General features: G+C 50.1%; 1 protein-coding gene across 1 annotated transcript in view; it reads right to left on the reverse strand.

Moving 5' to 3' along the window:
- KSR1 (kinase suppressor of ras 1) overlaps positions 1–21,581 on the reverse strand; it is a 154,077-nt gene that overhangs the window by 57,802 nt on the left and 74,694 nt on the right. The window contains exon 2 of the mRNA XM_089772046.1: positions 14,291–14,431. Coding sequence (XP_089628172.1) covers positions 14,291–14,431 — 141 coding nt within the window. The remainder of the gene's footprint in view (positions 1–14,290; positions 14,432–21,581) is intronic.

A 21,581-nucleotide genomic window follows, 5' to 3' on the forward strand; every position in this document is an offset into this window, starting at 1 on the left:
AAACAGCCAATGTTTCTCTCTAGCCGCCATGCGCTCTTGGCAGGAGAGAGGAGACCTCACACGCTCCCCTGTCCTAAGGTCTGGATTGTCCTGGGGGCAGGGAACTGGCAGAGCGGCCATGGGTTGGCTCCACCAGCTTGGCGGGCCAGATACGACCCACAAAGTCCCCTTTGCCCACCCCTGGGCTAGGGAGTTGGGATGTCAGTGGTTAACTTGTTATTGGGTGATGCTTACTAGTTAGCTGGTGGCCTGGCCTGGCCGGAACAGCCCGCCCCATTTAAGACGTTAACTATAACGTTTAACTGGCTAAGTGATTAAACAGCATTTTTCCATCCCTAGTAGGGCACGGCCTTATGCTCCTCTCCGAGGACGCACCAGACCGGAGTCACTGCAGGCTATTTGCTGAGCCAGAGGTCACATTTGCTGCCATATTTCAGAGGCATCCACGTTTGATACACAACACTCAGCCACTCTCAGTATTTGTCCATCACGAGACCAGACGTTTACACATGCTGCCTGCCCACAGTCCCCGCTTTCCCTGCTGCGGGTTTGTAGGGTTGCCAGGTTTTGAACCAGACAGTCCAATATTTGAGCTTTCTGTTCAGGAAACAAATTGAGACAATATAAGTGAGAAAATACAAATGTCCGGTATTTTCTAAATAAGATGTAATGTAGATTGCGATGTCATGTCAAGTGTGTCCGGTATTTTTGTTGAAACCATCTGGCAACCAACCCTATGGGTTTCAGCAGCATCCAAAGACGTTTTCCTCCTCCCGCAGGAGAACACTCAGAAGGATCCACAGAGGACTCAGTTTCCAGACCAGCACTCAGCACCGGCTCAAGTCAGCTGCGACACCTGCAGCTATGTAAGAGTACGTGGCTTGGGAGCCAAGGGAAAGGCCAGATATGTGGAGTTTATTCCCTACACTTCAGCTGGCGAGTTAAGAGGCAGCAAAATGAACCACAAAAATAAAGCGATCGTCACAGATGTCAGAGGTGGGAGACCCCTGTTTGGTCAGCTAGTCCCTGCCAGTCTAGGCTAGCTCCTGAGGCAATTGCTACCTGCTTCTTTGCTCGCTCCCAGAATGCTCATGCACTACGTTTGCTCTCAGAAATTACTAGCCCCCCCACAACTCCATGCTTGCTCTTCTCCCTCTTGAGCAGGATCAAAGCTGGGCCAGACAACGCTGCCAGCCCTCCATTTGCACCCCATGGGAGTGGGCCTGGGATATTTATTAGTGCTCCAGTGGCTTCTGGGAGGTGGGAGCGTACAAACTGCTTAGCAGAGGTAAGCCTAGTCAGCACAGATTTTGTACTGGCATAACCAGAGAAGTAAAAAAAATAAACTTAAAATGGAGCCAGTCAATTAATATCTAGTGCTTTTCTTCAGTAGCTCTCCAAGCCCTTTACCAAAGGAGCCACGTTTTACACATGGGGAAACTAAGGCACAGAACACGTGCAAGTTACTTGCCCAAGGCCATCCAGCAGGCTGGGGGCAGAGCCAGATCTGCTGAGTCCCAGTCCAATGCTCTAGTCACTGGGCCTAACCCTAGCTTGGATACAATTATACCCACCTGAAGGCATCCTATATTAAATTTTCCCCTTCACCTGCTGGATAAGTTACACCAGTTAGAAGCACCTTCATATCAATATAGCTGCACCTGCAGTTCAACCCTCTAGCAGACACAAGGCCTACACCCTAATCTCGACCGCAAGCAGCATCGGGAAAGGCATCCAGGCCGGATTCCCGACTTTACAGAGCACCGAGCGCCAGGGCACTCAGGGGACAGCTCGTCTGCACAAGACTCCCGCCCGGGACAGCCAGTGTGGGCTCCCAAGGAGGGCTGGTGCTGACCACCATTTGCTGAGCGGGCAGGCTACTGAGTAGTGGCACTCATCACCCCGCGCTGCCCTTCGCTTGTTCCCACCGGCGACCGCCTCCAAGCCCGGTTGGCGCCTGCAGATGTAAGTGCTGAGCTTGCTCCCCTTGAAAGCGCTGGCCAAATTCCAGGGTGACATTTTATCTGCAAGGTAACTGGTGCTGTTTTTGTGCTTAGAGCCCTGTTTTTGGGGCGACGGGTTTTGGTTTCTGGCTCATACGGCTCCGGGGGGCAGGGAGGAACAGAAAACGTGACCGAGATGCATCCATAAAGGCCCAGACTTTTTAAGACTGGTAGCAAAACCGTCAAATGGTCCAGATTTAAAACAAATAATAATCAGGAGATTTTAAAGCAACTCTCGTGATCATGGGGCAGGCCGAACTGACACTCTCACTGGCTGCAGCAGGCTCCGCCTCTGTCCTGTAGTTTACCTGGCGTGCTCCTGGAGACTTTAGAGCAATCTCACTGATGTAGCCCCCAACTGAGAAGCTGAAAGACCCTCCCTCACATTCCCCTTGCACACCAGAGCCTAATGGGGCTCGGGCTAGTATACTTTGTGGGGGAAAAGCCTGCAGGCAGCGATTTACTACACCAGCCGGGGGGAGGGGAAGCAGCAATGCACAGAGCTGCATCTTCCCATCCCCGCACCAGGCAGAGCCCATGGATTGGATCCAGCTTGCCTGACTCTGGCCTGTGAAACTCTGGGGTCCTCTCTCCCCAGTGAGGAGCTGGCACTGGTGCTCCAGCCTTCCGGTGGGAGCTGTGGAAGGGAGAGGAGTGAGGCTGGAGCACCAGTGCGGGTTCCCTAATGCTGGGGGAAGGAGCCCCAAACCTTGGGGGCCAGATCCAACCCTGGGGCACGGGCGGCCCATGAGCCTAGGAAAACTAGGCCCGGATGCTCGCTGATGACATCATGGGGTGCCCTGTGATTACATCACAGCCATTGACGGCCGTGCAGGCGGGGGTGCCGATCGCACCTTCATGTGGGCGCCAGCTGCTGCAGCCAGCCTCGGGCCATTCCTGCTCTGGGGCCTTACGTTCCCCACCCCGCTCGACAGCCTCTTCCTCTTCCACCACGAGGCTCTGGCACTAGGAGGCACAGCGGAGGCGGAAGTAGCGAGAAAGTCTTTAGAGCTGCTGCAAGGGTGCATCTGGCAGCCAGCACAGCAGGCGGGGCTTCTACCTGAAGACGTGTGCTGTAAACCCACGGACTTGGGAGAGAAAGCAGATCCCACGCCAATCCCGTAAGTGACGTTCGATGCTGCCCTTCTCCTGCCCCCAAGGAGTTTAATTTTAGAGAGGCAAATGGTAGGGAAGAATAAGTACAGAAAAGGAGATTATATTTAAACAATCCCAATGACCTTGAGTAGGGAAAGCTCAGACAGGCTTCCAGAGCCTGCTGCCAGTCCCCAGGACACGCGACAAAGCAAACTAAGCCTCAGATGCAAAATAAGAGGCTTTCTTTAACCAGCCACTCATGCGCTACACATATGTGGTAGCTTAATATAAAACTGGTCAACCTGATCCCTGCAAGACTGGCCTGATACGATTTAGCTCTGTTAGCCCCCTGGCCAATGCGATAATCATGCGGGTCACTAGTTCATGTTGGCACTTTTAGAAACAGGTTCAGTTGTTCTCACTGTTGCTCACGCTCAGTTGTTGAGCTGAGCAGAGCAGATTCGGCATGACAGCGACTGGCTCAAGAGCACACAACACTGGGACACCCATGGCTCCAATCCCAATCTTGCCAATCCTGATGGAATGCCAGTGGAGTGACTCCGGATTCCCCGCAATTACGTGAGAGATTGCGCAGCAATGGATTGAACGCCGCCTGGCTTGTTTAGGTACGGTTTGGGGCCCTGCTCCTTTAAAAGTGAAAGTGAACCCAGACTACAGACAGAATCACAGAATACTAGAACTGGAAGGGACCTCGAGAGATCATCAAGTCCAGTCCCCTGCCCTCATGGCAGGACCAAGCACTGTCTAGATCATCCCTGACAGGTGTCTGTCAAACCTGCTCTGAAAAAATCTCTAGTGATGGGGATTCCACAACCCCCCTTGGCAATTTATTCCAGTGTTTAACCACCCTGACACTTGGGAAGTTTTTCCTAATGTCCAACTTAAACCGCCCTTGCTGCAGTTTAAGCCCATTGTCCTATCCTCAGAGGCCAAGGAGAACAATTTTGTTAAAATACATGTTTACAAAAATAAATGTAACAGCTGAAACGCTCAGCGATTACACATTTACACATGAGGGCGGGAAGAGCCAATACAGAGGTAGAAGGGGAAGGTGTGTAACCGTGAGGGCTAACCGATTAGTCCAGGCTTATCGGTTAGCCATGTGCATGGTAAGATCCTCAACTCAAACACATCACAGTCCAATCCGGAAAGGAGCCGAGTTCTTTCAGCTCACAGGGTGCTCACTGGTGTGAACGGAGAGCCCCCTGGAAAGCATTGCCCCAAAATTCACCCATCTGTTTTGCCACACAGCTATAGCCCTAGCAGAGACATTCAAATTAAGCTGCAGGCTCTGGGGGACTGTCGCTTAAGGAAAACAGCAGCTGCCAGACACGTTTGCTTTCCTAATGCCGTTCGGCAGGCAAGCAGCCTCCTCTAGAGCCACTCCCCAGCCCTCTGGCGGTTGGCGAAGAATGAGTGTACCACAGTTTGGGTCTCTACCTGGATATGAGCAAAACAAGATCCTTCAAGAATGGCCCTACATGTACTGCACTGAAATGCTAATTCTCTGCTTCAATAGATTTTAACTGTTTTCTTCTTTTTCCTGTTCAGAAGGGGGGGGGCACTGACGACACAGGCTGGGGATTTTATCGGCAGAGTGGGGTATGGGTGGTGCAACAAGCATGTGGCCGCTGGGAAATGCTGACTATCAGGGGGAGAAATGACTGAAATAGCCATTCTGAAGCAGCGAGGTTCCCTGGAGCCACAGGTTCAAGCCCAAGACAGGCTGACAGTAACCTCCCTGTCCACAGGATGGTTCAGGGCAGCTACCCCAAGCCTCCATGCTATGGAGGGCCCCTCCCAAAGTGGCAGTCTCAACTGTCCTATGGACAGGATGGTCCCCCACGTTAACCCCCTGGCAGCTGGGAGGATCACCGTGGCAACAAGAGCTGCAGCGGCCTGGCAGCCAGTTCCACTCTGCCCCACTACCACCTCCCCGCCTGCTGCCCGCTGTTTCACCGCAGCCGCGATAAGCCGAGCGCTCCAGCCCCAGCCCGCTACCCCAAGCCCGTCACTGCTGAAGCAGAGCTCGGTGGGGCTGGCAGATGGGCAGTGGGGCAGGGCAGGGCAGGGCAGGGCTGAGCAGAGCAGGCTCCTGGGTCAGTCTGGTTCCTGCTGCCACAGCAATTGTGGGGGAAGGCAACTAGTGTTCCCTGTAAGCTGGGCACTTGGGCAGCCACTCAGGAGAAATTCCAGTGCCACCCAGCTGATTAGCAGAGCGCCCATTGCTAGGTGTGTTTCTACTGGTGGTGAACATTCGCACATGCCTCGTGTCTCAAACAAAACAAAAACAAAAACAACAACAAAAAATCAGAGGGGTAGCTGTTAGTCTGAATCCGCAAGTACAAGGAGACGTCCCGTGGCACCTTAGGGTATGTCTAGACTGCATCCCTCTGCTGACAGAGGGATGCACATTAGGCAGGTCGACATTGCAAATGAGGCAGGGATTTAAATATCCTGCGCCTAATTTGCATAAAGATGGCAGTCACGTTTTGCGGACTCAGCACTTTGCCGGCAAAAAGTGGCAGTCTAGAGGGGGGATCTGTCGAGAAAAAAAGCCTCTCTCAACAGATCCTGTAAACCTCCTCTGCATGAGGCATTAGGGATCTGTCGAAAAAGGCTTTCTTTCTCGACAGATCCCCCTCTAGACTGCCGCTTTTTGCGGACAAAGTGCTGAGTCGGCAAAACACGAAAGCCATTTTTATGCAAATTAGGCACGGGATATTTAAATCCCTGCCTCATTTGCAATGTCAACCTGTCCAATCTGCATCCCTCTGCCGACAGAGGGATGCAGTCTAAACATACCCTTATAGACTAACAGATTTATTGCATGCATGCATGCGACGAAGTGGGTCTTTGCCCACAAAAGCTTACGCTCCAATAAATCTGACAGTTCATAAGTTGCCACATTTCACGAGGAGTAATGGTAGTTCGAACTAGGAAGCCTAGTTCGAACTACCTAGTTCGTGCCCTGTGTAGCCGCGCTGCACGTGTTTCGAACCAGCGGGGTTTTAAAAATGGCGGCTCCCCGCTTATGCAAATGAAGCCCAGGAAATTCAAATCCCGGGCTTCATTTGCAAGTGCGGTATGCCTACATTACCCCGCTAGTTCGAACTAGCAGGGTAGTGTAGACATACCCTAGGTTAGATAAATTGTCCACCTAGCTCACTATCTTGTCCTTCAATAATGGCCAATGCCAAATGCTTCAGAGGGAATGAAGAGAATGGGACAGTTATCAAGGGGTACATCCCTTGTGGTCCATCCTAGCATCTGGTAATCTCTCAGTACAGACAGTCTTGGTGCACAGAAAAGCCCTTGCCTAGACTGAACTACAAGAAGAGACAACTCTATACATGGCCTAGGAGTGTAGGATCTGGGATGCCTGCAGCATTGCACTGTCGTGAGTCTCAGATGATGGGGATGAAGTAGCATTGCAGTAGGATGAAGGGGAAAAGGGGCAGGAGTGGACATGACTTTCTATTGTACATGGGAGGAGTCACAGAGCAGGACCCTGTGGGAAGCTAGCAGTTGTTACTATATTATATTTATATGGCCTCTTGCTAAGACATCTCCAGATTCCTTACACAGTCACAAATCAAGAGCAGGCAAGTCTCTAATCATGGGGGTGCCCTGCCATCCCGCAGGATGCAGATGGGACCAATCACCAGCCCTCTGTGTGTAAAAGCTTTGGGATTGCTGGGTAGAGAGATAAAGCTAGGTCCTTGGACGCTGACCACTATTCACAAGCTTTTGGAAGAGACACAGAGGTCGGTCTAACTTGCTGGCTGGATACATTAGCCAGGCATGGTGCTTATGAAGGAACCTCGTTTAGGATTAAAACTTTGCCCAATGCCTTCAGTGCCTTCTGTCCTGCCCCCTTTGGGTATGCATCATCGGACCTGTGATTCTCACGACACAGTGGTACTTGGGCCACGTGCAGGCGCTTGGTGCTGGATGGAATTTAACCCTGACTGCCAACTTCTAGGGTTTGAAAGACGAGCCACTTCATCTCGCCCCCTGCAAAGTTCTTACAAGGGCCGTGGGTGACCTAGTGAGGCTGTGTCTGCCGAAGGCCCGAGTTCTGTCTCCACTCCTGACCTGCAGAGGAAGGGTGCACTGAAGTCCTGGAGAGGGGGCAGTGGCTCCCGCATGTTCCTCACTCCACTCTGAGGCTACAGAGTTGGTGGCTCTCAAGCAAGTCCCATGCAGGTCTCCCCGATGGGCAGGATGGCCTCGAAGCCAGAGATTAAACACAAGTAAACCCTTCAACTGAAAGGTCTTTCTGGGGAGACCAAGCGCCAGATAGGGCTCTCCCATTCCCAAGCTAAAACTACACTGCAGAAAGATCTCCAGTCTTCTTGTCTGGGCTCTCAGTGACAATCTAGGTCCCAATCAATCTGATACATGCCGCTCCCTGCAGCCTGCCCAACATGCCAGGGAAGGGAACACTGCAGAGGGAGATGGAGGCAAACTGTTTGGTGCACTTGTTCTTCCCACAGGGCGCCACGTGCAGCCACAGGATAAAATTAACAGCTCCGCCTGTTTAGACACCAAAAATGTCCCTCAGGCCAGGCCCCCCAGGGAGGCCTCACAGAGAATGGCAAGAAACCAGAAGAACCTGAAACAACGTGCATGGATTAATCCAAACATGAACCACTGGAACGAGGCACCTCCCCACCCCACCCCACCCCCTGCTTTGCCTCGGCCATTCAGGTAGGATGACGGTTGAAGATTTTCAAAGGAAACATGCAGCTCCCCTATAATCCCATGCCCTCTGCGCTGGTCAGAAAGACTGGAATGCGCGCCTCACACGTGTTCATAAGCAGACACACACCACTGTGGTATTGCTCCACATCCCCAAAGCAGACATGTCATAAACCACACCTGCCGGCAGAGCAGCCCTTCACACCGCTGACCCCCTCTAGCAGCCCTGCAGCAGGAGAAGTTTGCTGGTTTAAGGCGCAGCTGTTGAGTGCATTCAATGCCCCAGAGAGGGGGTGCAGAGGAACAGTCTTGGGGGCACTGCAAAGCCAGGCCAGGCCTCATGGGTGGGGGGAGGGCAACCAGCTTTGCTCCACCCACAGCCTCTTCTCCAGCCTCAGCACAGCTCAGTGGGGCTGGTCCCCCCAGAGGTCTAGCGGTGGCTCCGCTCCTCCCCCTGCACTGAGTGTTGGCCACCTTTGTGCCTGTCATATATACCCCACCCCAGCCAAGGTGCAGCCCTGCCTCATTTGAGGGAAGGGGGGGGGGTCACAGACAGGGGAAAGTAGGGGCTTGATATTTGCAGACCATTGATTTAATGAGCTCTCTAGTGCTGAGCTTACGACTCCCTGCCTATGACAGACTGCCAGCTATGAACACTAAAAACAGACTTCCAGGGTTGATTGACTAGAACCCCTGCTAGGGCAGAGCTGGGCCAGTTCAGACATGTCTGGCGAGATAACACAGCAACCATCTTCTTCAATTACTCTTAAGTCTGTGACAAAGTGCAGTGAGCAAGCCAAATAGTTCAGCATCCTGGGGGATTTTTCCTACATCAAAGAAAACCAGCCAAAGGCAGGGACCATTTAAAAACAAACAAGCCACTAATGGTCCTTTAAATAAACAAAGACAAACCATGGAAATTCAAGCTGGCAGAGACTTATTCCCTCTCACTGAGGTGCACCCCCATTTATCACCGTGGGAAGGGTGGAGCGATCACACACCCCTCCCAACACCTAGACATACTCTGCTGGGACTCCTGACTCCAGCTGAGAACGCGTCCATTCCATTCGTTGGGTGGCCAGGTGTCCAGTATTGAACAGGACAGTCCGTTGTTTTCACCTTCTGTCCGGTAAAAAAAAATTCAGAAAATACCAGACACCTAAAATGTCTGGTACTTTCTGATTTTTTTTCCCGCCAAGAGGCAAAAATCCCGGGCTGTTCAGCTCAATACGGAGGCAGACTGGCAATCCTAGTGCTTACCAGGGAGCTGTCCAGCCTGGCGCAAGGAGGCAAGATGGTGGGCAGCCGCCAGCAGCCTGTTAGGACCAAAAAGCCTTACCACGCAGTTTTTAAAGGGGCCAGGGTGTTGTGGGTTTTTTTTTTTTTTTTTTGCTTAACAACTCTTGGGGTCCTTGTTTCTTTTTTGCTCTCACTTTTTCCTGGCGTTTTCGTTGTTGGGTATTTTTTTCCTGAGACCATCTGGCAACCCTACATGCCAACTCCAGTCCAGACAGGGTTATGCCCTGTATTTTCCTAGCACTTTGTCCAGTCTCATTATAAAGTATGGATCCTCCACCCTTTGGAGAAGAGTGCACAGCTTAACAAGTCTGCCCCTCACCCTGCCCCACCTCTGCCCTTCAGCCTCAATCTTTCATTTCTGGATTTCACCCCCACCATATTTAGGACCTCCAGGGCCACCCTACATAAATCCCATTCTCATACACTTAGCTAAAGCTAGCTCCTCCCCATTAAAAAAAAAAAAAAATCTCCTCAGCCATTTGCCATAAAGTGATAAAAACCAAAAGTAGCCAAATGCCAATGCAATGCAGCTTTAAACTTACACGGTAGCTGGTTTGAGCCACGAGAAGAAGGAAATCACAAGAGCCGGCTTCTACAAGTTTGCTGTCGACTTACCCCTCCCGAAGCGCGCATCGTACCTGAAAATTCCCCACCTACCTCAGGGTCTGCTAGCCCGGCATCGAACAACCCCCTCACTCTCCGCAGCGTTACTGGCTCGCTGTTATCCATGTTCGCAGAAGTTTTAGCTGTTGCCCAACGCCATAAACAGTGCATTGTTATTACTGTAATCTCTTCCAGAGCTAAAGGATCTGACAGCCAGACATTATTCTTGTTTTAAATACAGGCGTTCAAAGGAGGGGGGCAGCAATTCTAACACCGTGTAGCTTGAAAGCTCTCGATGGCTGGAGCGGTGTCAGGAAGCAAAAAATAGGCTTAGCTGTGGACTGCAGGAGTCAGCAAATATTTTAAATTAGAACTGGGGCTCTATTTCCAACTGGAGAGCCCGGGAGTTTCTGTGCTTCACTGCACAGCCGCTTTATTTTAGGAGAAGGCCGATCAGAATCTGGAGGGTGGGGACGGTCTAGCATCATTCCAAGCTGAAAACTCCTTCTAAGAACGCTGTTTGTCCAAGTGCTACCCACACAGATCAGCACAGTCACCAGGATACTCTGGCAGCATTAGCAGTCAAAAGAGCATCTGACCATGGACTTAATGTAATATGAGCACAAGCCCTTTATTTGCCTGGGAGAGAGACAGCATGGCCCAGTGGGTACAGCACTAGGCTGGCAGCCGAAAGATCTGGATTCTGTCACTGCTAATCTACTAGGTGCCGCAGAGCAAGTTATTGCACCTCTTTGGGCGTCTGTTTTTCTTCCCACTCTTTAGTTGCTCTCTATTTAGTTTACATGCTCTTCAGGGCATACAGTGCCCAATGCAATGGGGTCCCGACCTGAGTTGGAGCCACCAAGCTATGGCACAGAGGGTACTTTTTTCAAAAGCCTCAGTGGGATTCTAGGTACAATTTTTGAAAGCACCCAGTTGACTTGAGCACCTAAATCCCGCTTTCTAAAGGGAGTTAGAAAAGCGCCATGGTCACATGGGCACTTTTAAAAGTTTTACCCCAGTACTTTTCCAGCCATGAGTCTCAAAGCCAGTTACAAAAAGGAAATCTAGTCTCATCAGCCCCATTTTACAGAAGGGGAAACGGAGGCATAGAAATGGGAAGCAATTCCTCCACAGGAAGTGATTCACTCAAGGTCACAGTATCCACCTCTCCAGACCCCCCTGCCAGCCCCCACACAACACCCCTATCCACCTATACTACCTGAGGACTCCCTCACCCATGCGGTCTCCAGAAAATCACATGCACTGTGTTCAATAGAGCATGGCAAGAAAACATCCCTAAAGATGTTATACATACACAACACCACTGAGCCCTGCATGGCCCCTTTCTTCTGACCTACCTGTTTGCAAAGCACTTTGCTCCCATGGGAATACATTTCAGATTTTATGTAAAAAAATAAAATAAAAAACTCTTACGAAGCCAGAGCCCAACCGAAACATTCCCGTGGTCTGTGTAAAACAATTTATAGTAGCAAATTAATCACAAACCGTCCCCGGCACTGTTTACATCGCAGGCCTTGAAGCCTCACCAGCCTATCAGCTAAAGCTAAACTGTTTTTGTGAACTGCTATTGCTCAAGCAGAGAGAAGACGACAACGAAAAACCACCACAAATTGTGAAAAGCCAGGTGGGACTGATACAATCCTCTCTTTGGTTTAAAAGTCCAGGTCTTTCCTAGTTTCCCTCTTCCCCCCTCCCCCGGCTCATTCCTCCAAGCCCACCAAAAAGTAGGACTGGATAAACGTTGCTGTGCATTTCAATCCTCCTGCACCACTCAAATAAATGCTACAGAAGCCACTGCCACTGCATGAGAAAACCCTTGGCAATGAAAAAGGATCAGAACTGAGGGGGGAAAAAAAGCAGAATTGGGATGGAGAAGCAATTCAAATCAATGCTTTATACAGCACTGGTACTTCTGATGGTGAGAGCCAGAAGCTGTGGGAAAATTCTCTCTTCTTGGCACATTTGCTCACCATCTTAGCAACCAAGCAGACTCTGAAACGCCCAGGATGGGGCATGGTAGGGGCTTTCCCCTCCATTCTGCAGCCACTGAAGGGGTTTCCAAGAAAAGTTACACAAAGCTCTTTTGCCGAAGGGAGTTCCAGTTACCCTAGAAACCAACAACAATTTGGCCAGTCAGTCCCAGGAACAGACTGCACTGCTGCAAGAATGCCCAAATCAACATGTTGATTAACGACCTATGTTCTACATAAAACCACAAGGTCCAGTCCTGGGGTATGTCTAGGCATAAGGGAGCGGTCGACAAAGGCTTCCCCTGTTGACCGATCCGTGCCTTGACTCGCGCGCTGTGCCGACGATCAGCTGAGCCAGCACAGCGTGGCGGCCATTTTTATTTTAATGAAGCCGGGGATATTTAAATCCCTGCTTCATTGACTATGTCGGGTATCCTATTTTACATGCCTCTGCCGGCAGAGGCATGTAGTCTAGACATACCCCTGAAGTCCTACAACTGGGACAGATTCTGCCCTTTTATAGGCATGTGAACCTAGCACTCCAGAGACACCAGCGTTCATTGCTTACGCAAGGTCATCAGCTTATTATATTTGTGAACACCAGGAATTGACACCAAGCAGTTCACCTGGCTCTAGGCTGTGTGTTTGCAGCTGAAAGCTCCCAGGAATGGACCCTGTGAAGTCAGTGGCGCTATAGCAGGTGAGCAAGCGCTTGCTGCACACCCATTGCCAAAGGAAGAACTCTGCCAGCTCCCTGCTGCCATAAATCCAATAATCCAACCGATACGAAGAATGTACGCTCCTGCCACGGACAGAGCTAGCGCCAGGATTTGCAGGCTACCCACAGGGGGCGGTCAGTGGTTTCTTGCAGTCACGGATTTTTCACGGAGAATTAAACTACACAGGGGCCATGCTCTCTTAGAGTCATGCCCCTTGGGCCTGGGTCTCAGGTGCTGAGCACCTGCAGTGCTCCCTGACCTCAGCCAGAAGCGTGGGTGCTCAGCGCCTCTGGGAATCCGGCCCAAAGGGTCTGGCTCTCCTTTGCCACACAAGTTTTTTGTCCCCTCCAATTCAGTTGTGCCCAGAGATTTTACTCTGTCAAGCCACTAGGACAGGAATCCTTCTGGTGTTCTCAACCAAGGCTAACCCAGCGAGACTCTGCTCTCTCACCTAAGGGGCCCTACAGCCTCTGGGCCCCTGAACAAGGTGGGTCAGGGCCCCAGCTCCATGCCCCCTGAAGGGGAGGAGACTCAGGCAGAATAGGCAGGGATAGGGCAGGCAGCCTTCAGTACCAGCAGGACTGCAGCACACCCTCAGCCGTAAGAGCCAGGCAGTGATCTGGCAGTGATGTAAAGAACCCGGGCTCCAGCTGTTGCCGTGGTAGCAGCAGCCAAGAGCCCCAAGGCCCTTTTGAATCAACAGGCTCCAGGGCAACTGTCTTGTCCATGGATCTGTTCGCTTACTTCAATGAAACTCTACACCCAAGGAGCCAAATTTTCTGCTGGTATAAACTGGTGTAGCCCCACTGCCTTCCTTTGGAGCTGCACCAATTACACCACAGTATTTGACCCACGAAGCTCAGAAAAGCAGCTCCCAATTCACAGCGATGAGGCAGGCAGCAGAAGCCCTACAAAAACCAAGAGGAAATATCCCCACGAAATATCCACCAGCCCAAAAGGAGGATGTTGTAGGAGCCAAATGCAAAACTCCACCCTTGAATCCCACCCCTCTCCATTTACAGGCGAGACCCCCCCCACACACAGACCCGAGTCTGCCTTGCCAGATGCAATAGTGTAATGGTGCAATTAATGTAATAGAATCCAAAGTAACTTTCCTAGCCTGTATCAGGAACAGAGGGGCCTCCAGCCCTGTGCAGCCAGTGCGGTGCGGTACAGGTGGACGTCTGGCTTGTTGGGAGGATGATGCTTCTGAACTATACGAGGTGAACACGCTACATGGTGGTCCGATAGTGGAGGCATGTTTGAGAAAAACCGGTGTCTCATTCATAAATGAAGCAAGACATTAAGGTACCCAATCCATAGTAAGCAGCTCAACTACAGTTTGACCTCTCTGCCTTATAGCTGGGGGAAAATTCCCCATTAACCCTATCCAAAAGAGTGGGGGAAAGAGGGGCTCAGACAGGAGAGAAGAACCTTTTCTTCCCATCAGCTGGCGATGGAAGAGGGCTTGGGTGCTTGCTGCCGCCCACGGAGCTGGAAACAAACAAAACACGCTGCAAAACCTGTTTGATCTCCTCTCATCCAGACCTGAAACGGGATGAGACCAGGTACGCTTGCCAACATGGGCTACATAAGTCCCTGTGCTTCTTAAAGAGCCAGAGTTATTATCGGTGTGGATTTCCTTCCCCCCCCCCTTCAGATCAAGCACACTTCAAAGCCAAGTACCGCAGCTCAAATCCAGACAAAGTCATATTATTGTCTGAGCTGAATGATTTGTACAGTCCTTTATACTTTGCAAAAAGCCCCTTGCTTTATGTAACTTGAAGAGTTTGAATGACACCAGCTGGCAGTCAGAAATTCAGTGCAGAAGAGGCAGGTATCTGTCCCTTACCTGTACAACTTCTTTCTTTACATTGACGAGGTCTAACCAGTCATTGAATCGTGGGTAGCTGTTGAGCTCCACTGTCCTGTCATTCAGAGGCACACTCAGCTTACACTGCCGTTGTCTGTTGATGTATCGGACCAGTCTCACCTGTGGGGAATCAAGAAAGCAAATGGTTACAGTCTAAAGTCTTTGGGGAAGGGACTGAGGTTTTTTCCTCTAGCATAGTCAGGGGCCAGTCTATGTTGGGGACTTGTAGGTGCTACTGCATTTCAAATAAGCAAACCACCACTAACAGCTAACCAGGCAGTCTGGAAGTTGTCCCAGGGACGTTATTTCCTTTCGCTAAGCAGCACAGCAACAAAATGATTGTCTGTGATTTCACTACTGGGGGGAGGGAGGAGTGAGCAGGAGGGGTCCATTCCTGCTAGAGATGTAAAAGTGTAACCGTGTTGCATACAAGCTCCCAGTACTGGTGGAGAGGCAGCTTAAAAGCTGGCTCCCCACAAGCACCAGCTCCTGGGGACCTGTCTGTCGCCCCAGTTGTAACTGCTGGAATTTTCAGCAGTTACACAGTTACTTAATTGCACACATTTTTCACATTCCTAATACATGCGGGGAGGGCATAACAAGTGGGGTTCCGCAGGGGTCTGTTCAAGATCTTTATCAATGATTTCGATATTGGCATAGAAAGTACGATTATTACATTTGCAGATGATACCAAGCTGGGAGGGGTTGCAAGTGCTTTGGAGGATAGGGTCATCATTCAAAATGATCTGGACAAACTTGAGAAATGGTTGCAGAAAAAAAAAAAGGAAACAGGATTCTGGGATGCATTAACCGGAGTGTTGTGAGCAAGACACGAGAAGTCATTCTTCCGCTCTACTCTGCACTGATTAGGCCTCAGTTGGAGGACTGTATCCAGTTCTGGGCACCACATGTCAAGAAAGATGTGGAGAAATTGGAGAAGGTCCAAAGAAGAGCAGCAAAAATGATTAAAGGTCTAGAAACCTTGACCTATGAAGGAAGACTGAAAGAATTGGGCTTGTTTAGTTTAGAAAAAAGAAGTCAGAGGGGAAAGGATAGCCATTTTCAAGCATCTAAAAGGGTGTTTCAAGGAGGAGGAGGGAGAAAAATTGTTCTTCTCAGCCTCTGATGATAGGACAAGGAGCAATCGGCTTAAATTGCAGCAATGGAGGTTTAGGTTAGACTTTAGGAAAAACTTCCTAACTGTCAGGGTGGTTAAACACTAGAAAAAATTACCTAGGAGGGCTGTGGAATCTCTATCACTGGAGATATTTAAGAGCAGGTTGGACAGACATCTGTCAGGGATGATCTAGACCAGGGGTGGGGGACCTTTTTTGGGCTGAGGGCCACTGACCAACGGAAAAAAAAAAAATCAGTCAGGGGCCACATACAAGTAAGAAGCAAAAACAAAAACTCCTCACTGACGTGGCCCCCGGCAGAGAAGCAGAAAGACACTTTTCACATTCCCTTCACACACCAGAGCGGAGGGGGGCCCAGCCTAGTAGATTTTGCATGCTCCAACCCCATGGTGAGGCAGTGGGGTGGGCTAGAGCACCAGTGTGGGCTCCCCAATACTGTGGGGGCCCTGAGCCTTGGGGGCTGGATCTAGGCAAGCGGGGGGGGGGGGGGTCCGCATTTGGCCTCTGGGCCTGAGGTTCCACATCCTTGATCTAGACAGTGGTTGGTCCTGCAATGAGGGCAGGGGACTGAACTTGATGACGTCTCCAGGTCCGTTCCAGGTCTAGCATTCTATGATTTCCTATGTGATCCTTTAAACTACTTAAATTAAAAAAAAAAAAGACAATTGCCTACAATAGTTATCTTCACCCAAATAGACTAAAAAATAATGGAGATAGGACCAGTTACTTTCCATCTGCAACTGTGTATGCAGCTGGTCTATATTGCCCCAGGACTTCCTGTTCTTGTGGTTACCCTCAGCCTCCCCTCTCTATTCTTTCCATTTGGTGGTTACACCCACTTAGAGCATGTGGTCTACATTCAGACTGTGTTCCATAGAGTGGGAAGTGTCTTCCTGGAACTCTGTACAGCACCCGAAATAAGGAGCATATGGTCTTGATGGGATCTTTGCCTCTAAATAGGTTTTTTTTTTTTTTTTTTGCCTTGAAGTAAAGAATAAAACTTAAGTTGGACTCCAAACACCAAAGCTTCCAGTGCCTGACCATCTTGATTTTGCTACAAAAGTCAATATTTTGGTCACTGAAATTCAAAGAAAACACAAAAGAAATATTGTTATTTGTGTCTTGTGTTTTTCCTAACATAAAATAAACCTCAAAAGAGATTTCTCATTGTTTTTATGTCACACACCCCCAGAGGGCAGACATAAGCTTCAAAGACTTCTAAACAAAAAAACACCTCAAAGCAATTTAGTCTATCTGAATAACATTAACCAAAACATGCCTAAAATAAAGCATGAGCTTTGAGCAGTCGAAGGAAAATCAGATTTATAATTAAAAGGAAAAACAAACATATTTCTAGTCCTCTTTAATGTCTCTTCAAGTTTCCACTGGAAATATTTTCTGTCTACATGATGTAATGCAGCAACTTGCATGCAGAAGAGTCATAAGTTACAGATGAGAAAAAAAATGAGATCTAATTCACTGGTTTTCAGTCTGTGGTCCGCAGATCCTGGGTGGTACAGTTCTTAGATTCCCAAGGGATCCGCACCTCCATTTGAAATATTTTAGGGGTCCATAAATGAAAGATGCTGGAAAACCCAGAGAGAGGGTGTATCAAATACTGAAGGGCAAACAGAACTATGCATGAGCTTAGATAAGGGGGCATACAACCCAGTCCTCTGTGGAGCAGGTTATTTCTGACCAGCTCACTGGTTTGGAACGGTATTACCTCCTATTGGACTGTCCTGACGAAAGCATGGAAGTCCTAATGCTGCCTTGGGGTCTCTTTGGTGACACAGGTGACTGAGTCACTGCTATTTACAGTCGTGCCTGTTATGCATTTGGAACTTTCCAGAAGACTTACATGATCTAAATGCAGGCAGGTTAACAGGCAGACCTAGCCCTTATACAGCACTCTTCATCAGCCCAACTCAAAACATTTTACAAAGGAACTTGGCATCATTATTCCCATTATCCAGATGGGAAAACTGAGGCTCTGTGCAGTACAGCAACTTAACCCACAGGTGTCACCCAAGACACCAATAGCAGAGCTGGGAATAGAACCCAGGTTTCCAGACTCCCAGCCTACCGTGCTCTCTACAAACCAACTTGCAGAGGGATGAGCGCAGTGGAACGTCCACAGGGGATAAAGTAGTGGGGTCCCCATCCACACGACCTCTGGGATCAAAGCAGTGAATTGGTTTAGGGCAAGGTTTCCCAACCTATGGGTCGGGACCCAAATATGGATCACCATTACATTCAAAAGGGTCGCCCAGTGTCTCCCCAGGTGGCTCTGCCCCTCTCCTCCCCCCATTTTTGAATTGCCTTGGGTCACCAAGTCTTCCTGAATTGTCAAAATGTGTCCCCATCCGGAAAAGGTTGGGAACCGCTGGTTTAGTGGAACACACACAATGGGCACAAAAGGGTGTAGTTATTGGGCACACACTGGGTGGCAGCACACTACACAGCCACTCAGTGTCTTGCTGTACCACGTTTATGACTGTTGCTCACTACTGCCTCTTTAAAGTGCTACATAGTCCTGTATTTTGTTACTGCCTCTCTGGCAGGTGACTGGAAAGTCTGTAATTTGGGATAAGGCCTCTGAAAGCCAACAATTGTTCATTCCTGCATATGTACGTGCCCAGGGCGAGGGTATGAGACTGGATAAAGAAAAGCCCAGGATAGGGCTTGGATCCTTGGCCATAAAAAACAAAACAAAACAAAAAACAACAACCACACACCCCTCGGTCAGATCCTTCAGCAATAGTTGCAATAGCAAAGCAAAGGTTGCAGTCACTCAGTATTAGCATCAGATCTGGAAGTGCAGGACTGTGGCTTCCAAACTGAATCGACCACAGAGCAGGTCACAACCAGGTAGGGCCTAGAGTCAATATGAGACACGTCTCAAGAGACAGGAGACTCATTAGCAGGCACAAGAATCCTTTGGGCTGCAATAATTAGCTTAGTAGGAGCGATACCCCAGTCAATGGCTAACATGCGGCACTAAAATGGAAGTGCAGTGGGTTCTAATCCCCACTCAGCTTCTGAGCCACTATGGAAGTTGCATTGCTCCCACCTCCAACTTGAATTTCCCTCATTTATTTAGGCTGCAAGCTCTTTAGGATAAAGTTGTGGATTTTTTTAATCCTGCCTGGGTACAGCTCCTAGCACAAGGACCATCTGAAACATTCATCAAAGTTGGCAGGAGAGCCTTCTGCATAATAAAGCTGTTGCATAATACAGCATTGTATGAAATACAATGATAAATAGCAGCAGGCAGCCACTGGCTGTGTGCAGCAGACCTGCATTCCTGGATTGTGCTTTCCTGTAAACTAGCTGCTGGGTTTGTTTTACCAGTAAACTGGCTATGCACCACTGTCTAGTGTAAATGTGGCTTCTCACTGCCCACACACTTTTCTCAGGTCAGAAAGGCAGCAGCCCTGTGAAATTTTCACGGGTTTTTTTTTGTTTGTTTGGGTTTTTTTAAATTTCTGGTCCTAGTTTGACGTGCTAGAGAGGGATTGCTCCAGATACTGCATATGCAGACCCCAGAGATAGCGGCATGGGATGCAGCTACCACCTTCAGGGATGAGCACAAGATCTTAGAAAGTAAAACCAAAGCCACAAGCAGAGTTTTACAAGGCAAGATTAGGAAGACGGGGCCTGATCTTCCAGAAGAGCCAAACACCCAGAATTCCACTGGAGCAGAAGGAATTTCAGAGCCTTTGCAAAAAAGGCCGTGACAGCTGCATGGGACTTCGGAGCGCTGGACCCACCAAACGTCACGTTTGACATCCTGCTCTTAGCCTCAGCTGACAGTACAGATTGAACCGCTGTGATCAGGGACTCTGTGGTCCAGCAAAATCTGTGGTCTGGCAGGACCATGGGTGTTGCTGGATGAGAGAGCCCCAATGCAGAGGCTGCCAACAGCTAGGAGCAGAGCCAGATGGTGGGGCCAGCAGAGTCTCCAGACAGCTAGAGCGGGAAGCCTGTAGGGCCGCTGGAGTCTGAAGGGTGCGGTAGTGCCGGGAAGGGCAAGCATGTGCCAGGTAGCTGGAGACAGGAGCCCAGCAGAGAGGCTGGCGTCCTCCCACAGATCTTCCCTGATTCGCCCAATTCCTTTATCCTGGACTGGTCAGGTCCCAAGGGTGCCAGACCAGAGAGGTCCAATCTGTATTTCCTTTCTCCCTGTGTCTTAAACTGGGCTGGCAAAAAAAAAAAAAAAAGTCACCGGGGTGGGGACTCCTGTGCTCGCACGCAGCTTAGTCAGTGGGGCACTGGCTGGACAGATCTGCTTGTGCAAGTCTCTTTCCGGGATCAGTAGAGCCTTGCGCAGATACACACACACGGATGCGCATCCTCCAGGCTCAACGCGACATCCGAGCCGTCTGGATTTTATTTGCATCTGCACAGCAAGCTATCTGGAGGGGAGGGGGCAGGGAGCACAGATGAGCGAGGAGGGGACATGGTCCTTCAGGGAAGGGGCAGATAGCATGAAGGCAGGGCCTGGGGCTAAGGGGCAGCAGGGACCTCGGGCCGGGGCTCCGCAGGTCAGTGCTCAACAGGCAGGGGAGGCAAGGGGGTGGTGGGGCCCACACTTGGCACCTCCCGCAGGGAGATTTAGGACAGAGCTTGTCGTATCCTTTTCCCTGCCAGCAATGCAGGGGGCCTGCCCTGGCACCTGGTGGCTGGGGGGGTGCAGAGCCTTCCGCTACCCAGGGATACGCAGGGCTCTAAAGGATCCGATCATTTTACAGGCCTTGGCCAACAAGACGCTTATGGGTTTAGCATGCGTTTGCAAATGGAGCCCCGGCACGCAGTTGTACACTCCAGGCCCTGCTGTAACATCTCAACCACAACACGCCTGCTACAAAGGGCCCAGCAGTTACAGATTTCCAAGACACAGACCCGCTACTCAGCGAGGAAAGCCCAGCGTTTGAATGGGCACTCTTGCGGCCAGAAACACAAGCCAGCCCATAACGGACCATGGGACGAAGCATTGGCCGCTCTCAAGTCCATGGGAGTTTATCCCAGAGACAGCAGTAGGGCCAGAACTCCCGTGCCACCCTCTCCCTCCAACTCCCCCCCCCTTTTTTTTTCCAAGTACAGACATGGCAGGTTTTTGCTGTTTAAGATTGAACCAAAGATAAAACTAAAAAAACAACCAATCATATTCTGGTACTACATTTTCTATGCCCCTTTCTAGGCACATCTTAACACGTCACATGTCCAGTGTAACATTCCCATAGTCAAGCCAACACACCTTTGTTTGACGTGGACAGGCAGTGCCTGGGTGTAGGAAGGAAATGGGACAGCCTGTCCTCTGCCCCATTTTCCTTCTCTGCAGCGGGTGTCAGAGACCGTAAGCTAGGGTGGTGCACAACATGAAAGAGGGGGTTACAGGACCCATGAACGCACAGATCCTCTGGCAAGAGTTCCCTATTCAGGAGGCGCACAGAAGCAACAATAGATACTGCAGCTTACAGGCCAGTGTGGGGATCGCGTGGACCCTACTTCAGGATTGGGTTTCCCCCATCCTCTTCTTCCTTGCTCCCCTAGCCCCCATCCCCAACGCCGGATCATGCTAACTTAAGGGGACTGTCGCTTAAGGCAATCCCCTAGAACTGCAATTCAGGATTCATTAATATTCCTCCATTGGAGCTCAAAAGCCCTGTCTACCAGGTCACTCTTCCAAACCCAAGTTGCCCCACACGGAGCGACTGTCACATCCCGGGAGACTTCTCAACTCCAAAGGCTTTCTAAGTAATGCGGAAGGACGGTCATGTTGAGTCCAAGGCAAGGAACCAAGTCAGCCAACACAAACAGCTCTCAACAGAAAGTCCCCCAGGCCACTCACACCCACAGCTCTGCTCCCTACTTCAGCCTTGGCTCAATGCAAAGACACACTCATGAAGCCGTGACCAATACACTAGGCTGATTAACTACAGGGATAACAACACGCCCGCAGCCCCTCAGCCCAAACAAGTCCACCTAGAAGGGAAGGCTCCTATTTTTTCCTGAGTCAGAGACAAGCTGTCAAAAACTCACTTTACAAGTATTTGCCCATGAGCATCTCAGATTCAACTTTTATTGGTTGCTCTTGGGAATTTTCTCGTTATGCCTTCATGATTGTCTTT

Source organism: Pelodiscus sinensis, chromosome 21, assembly GCF_052426305.1.
Source record: "Pelodiscus sinensis isolate ZL-2025 chromosome 21, ASM5242630v1, whole genome shotgun sequence".
NCBI lineage: Eukaryota > Metazoa > Chordata > Testudines > Trionychidae > Pelodiscus > Pelodiscus sinensis.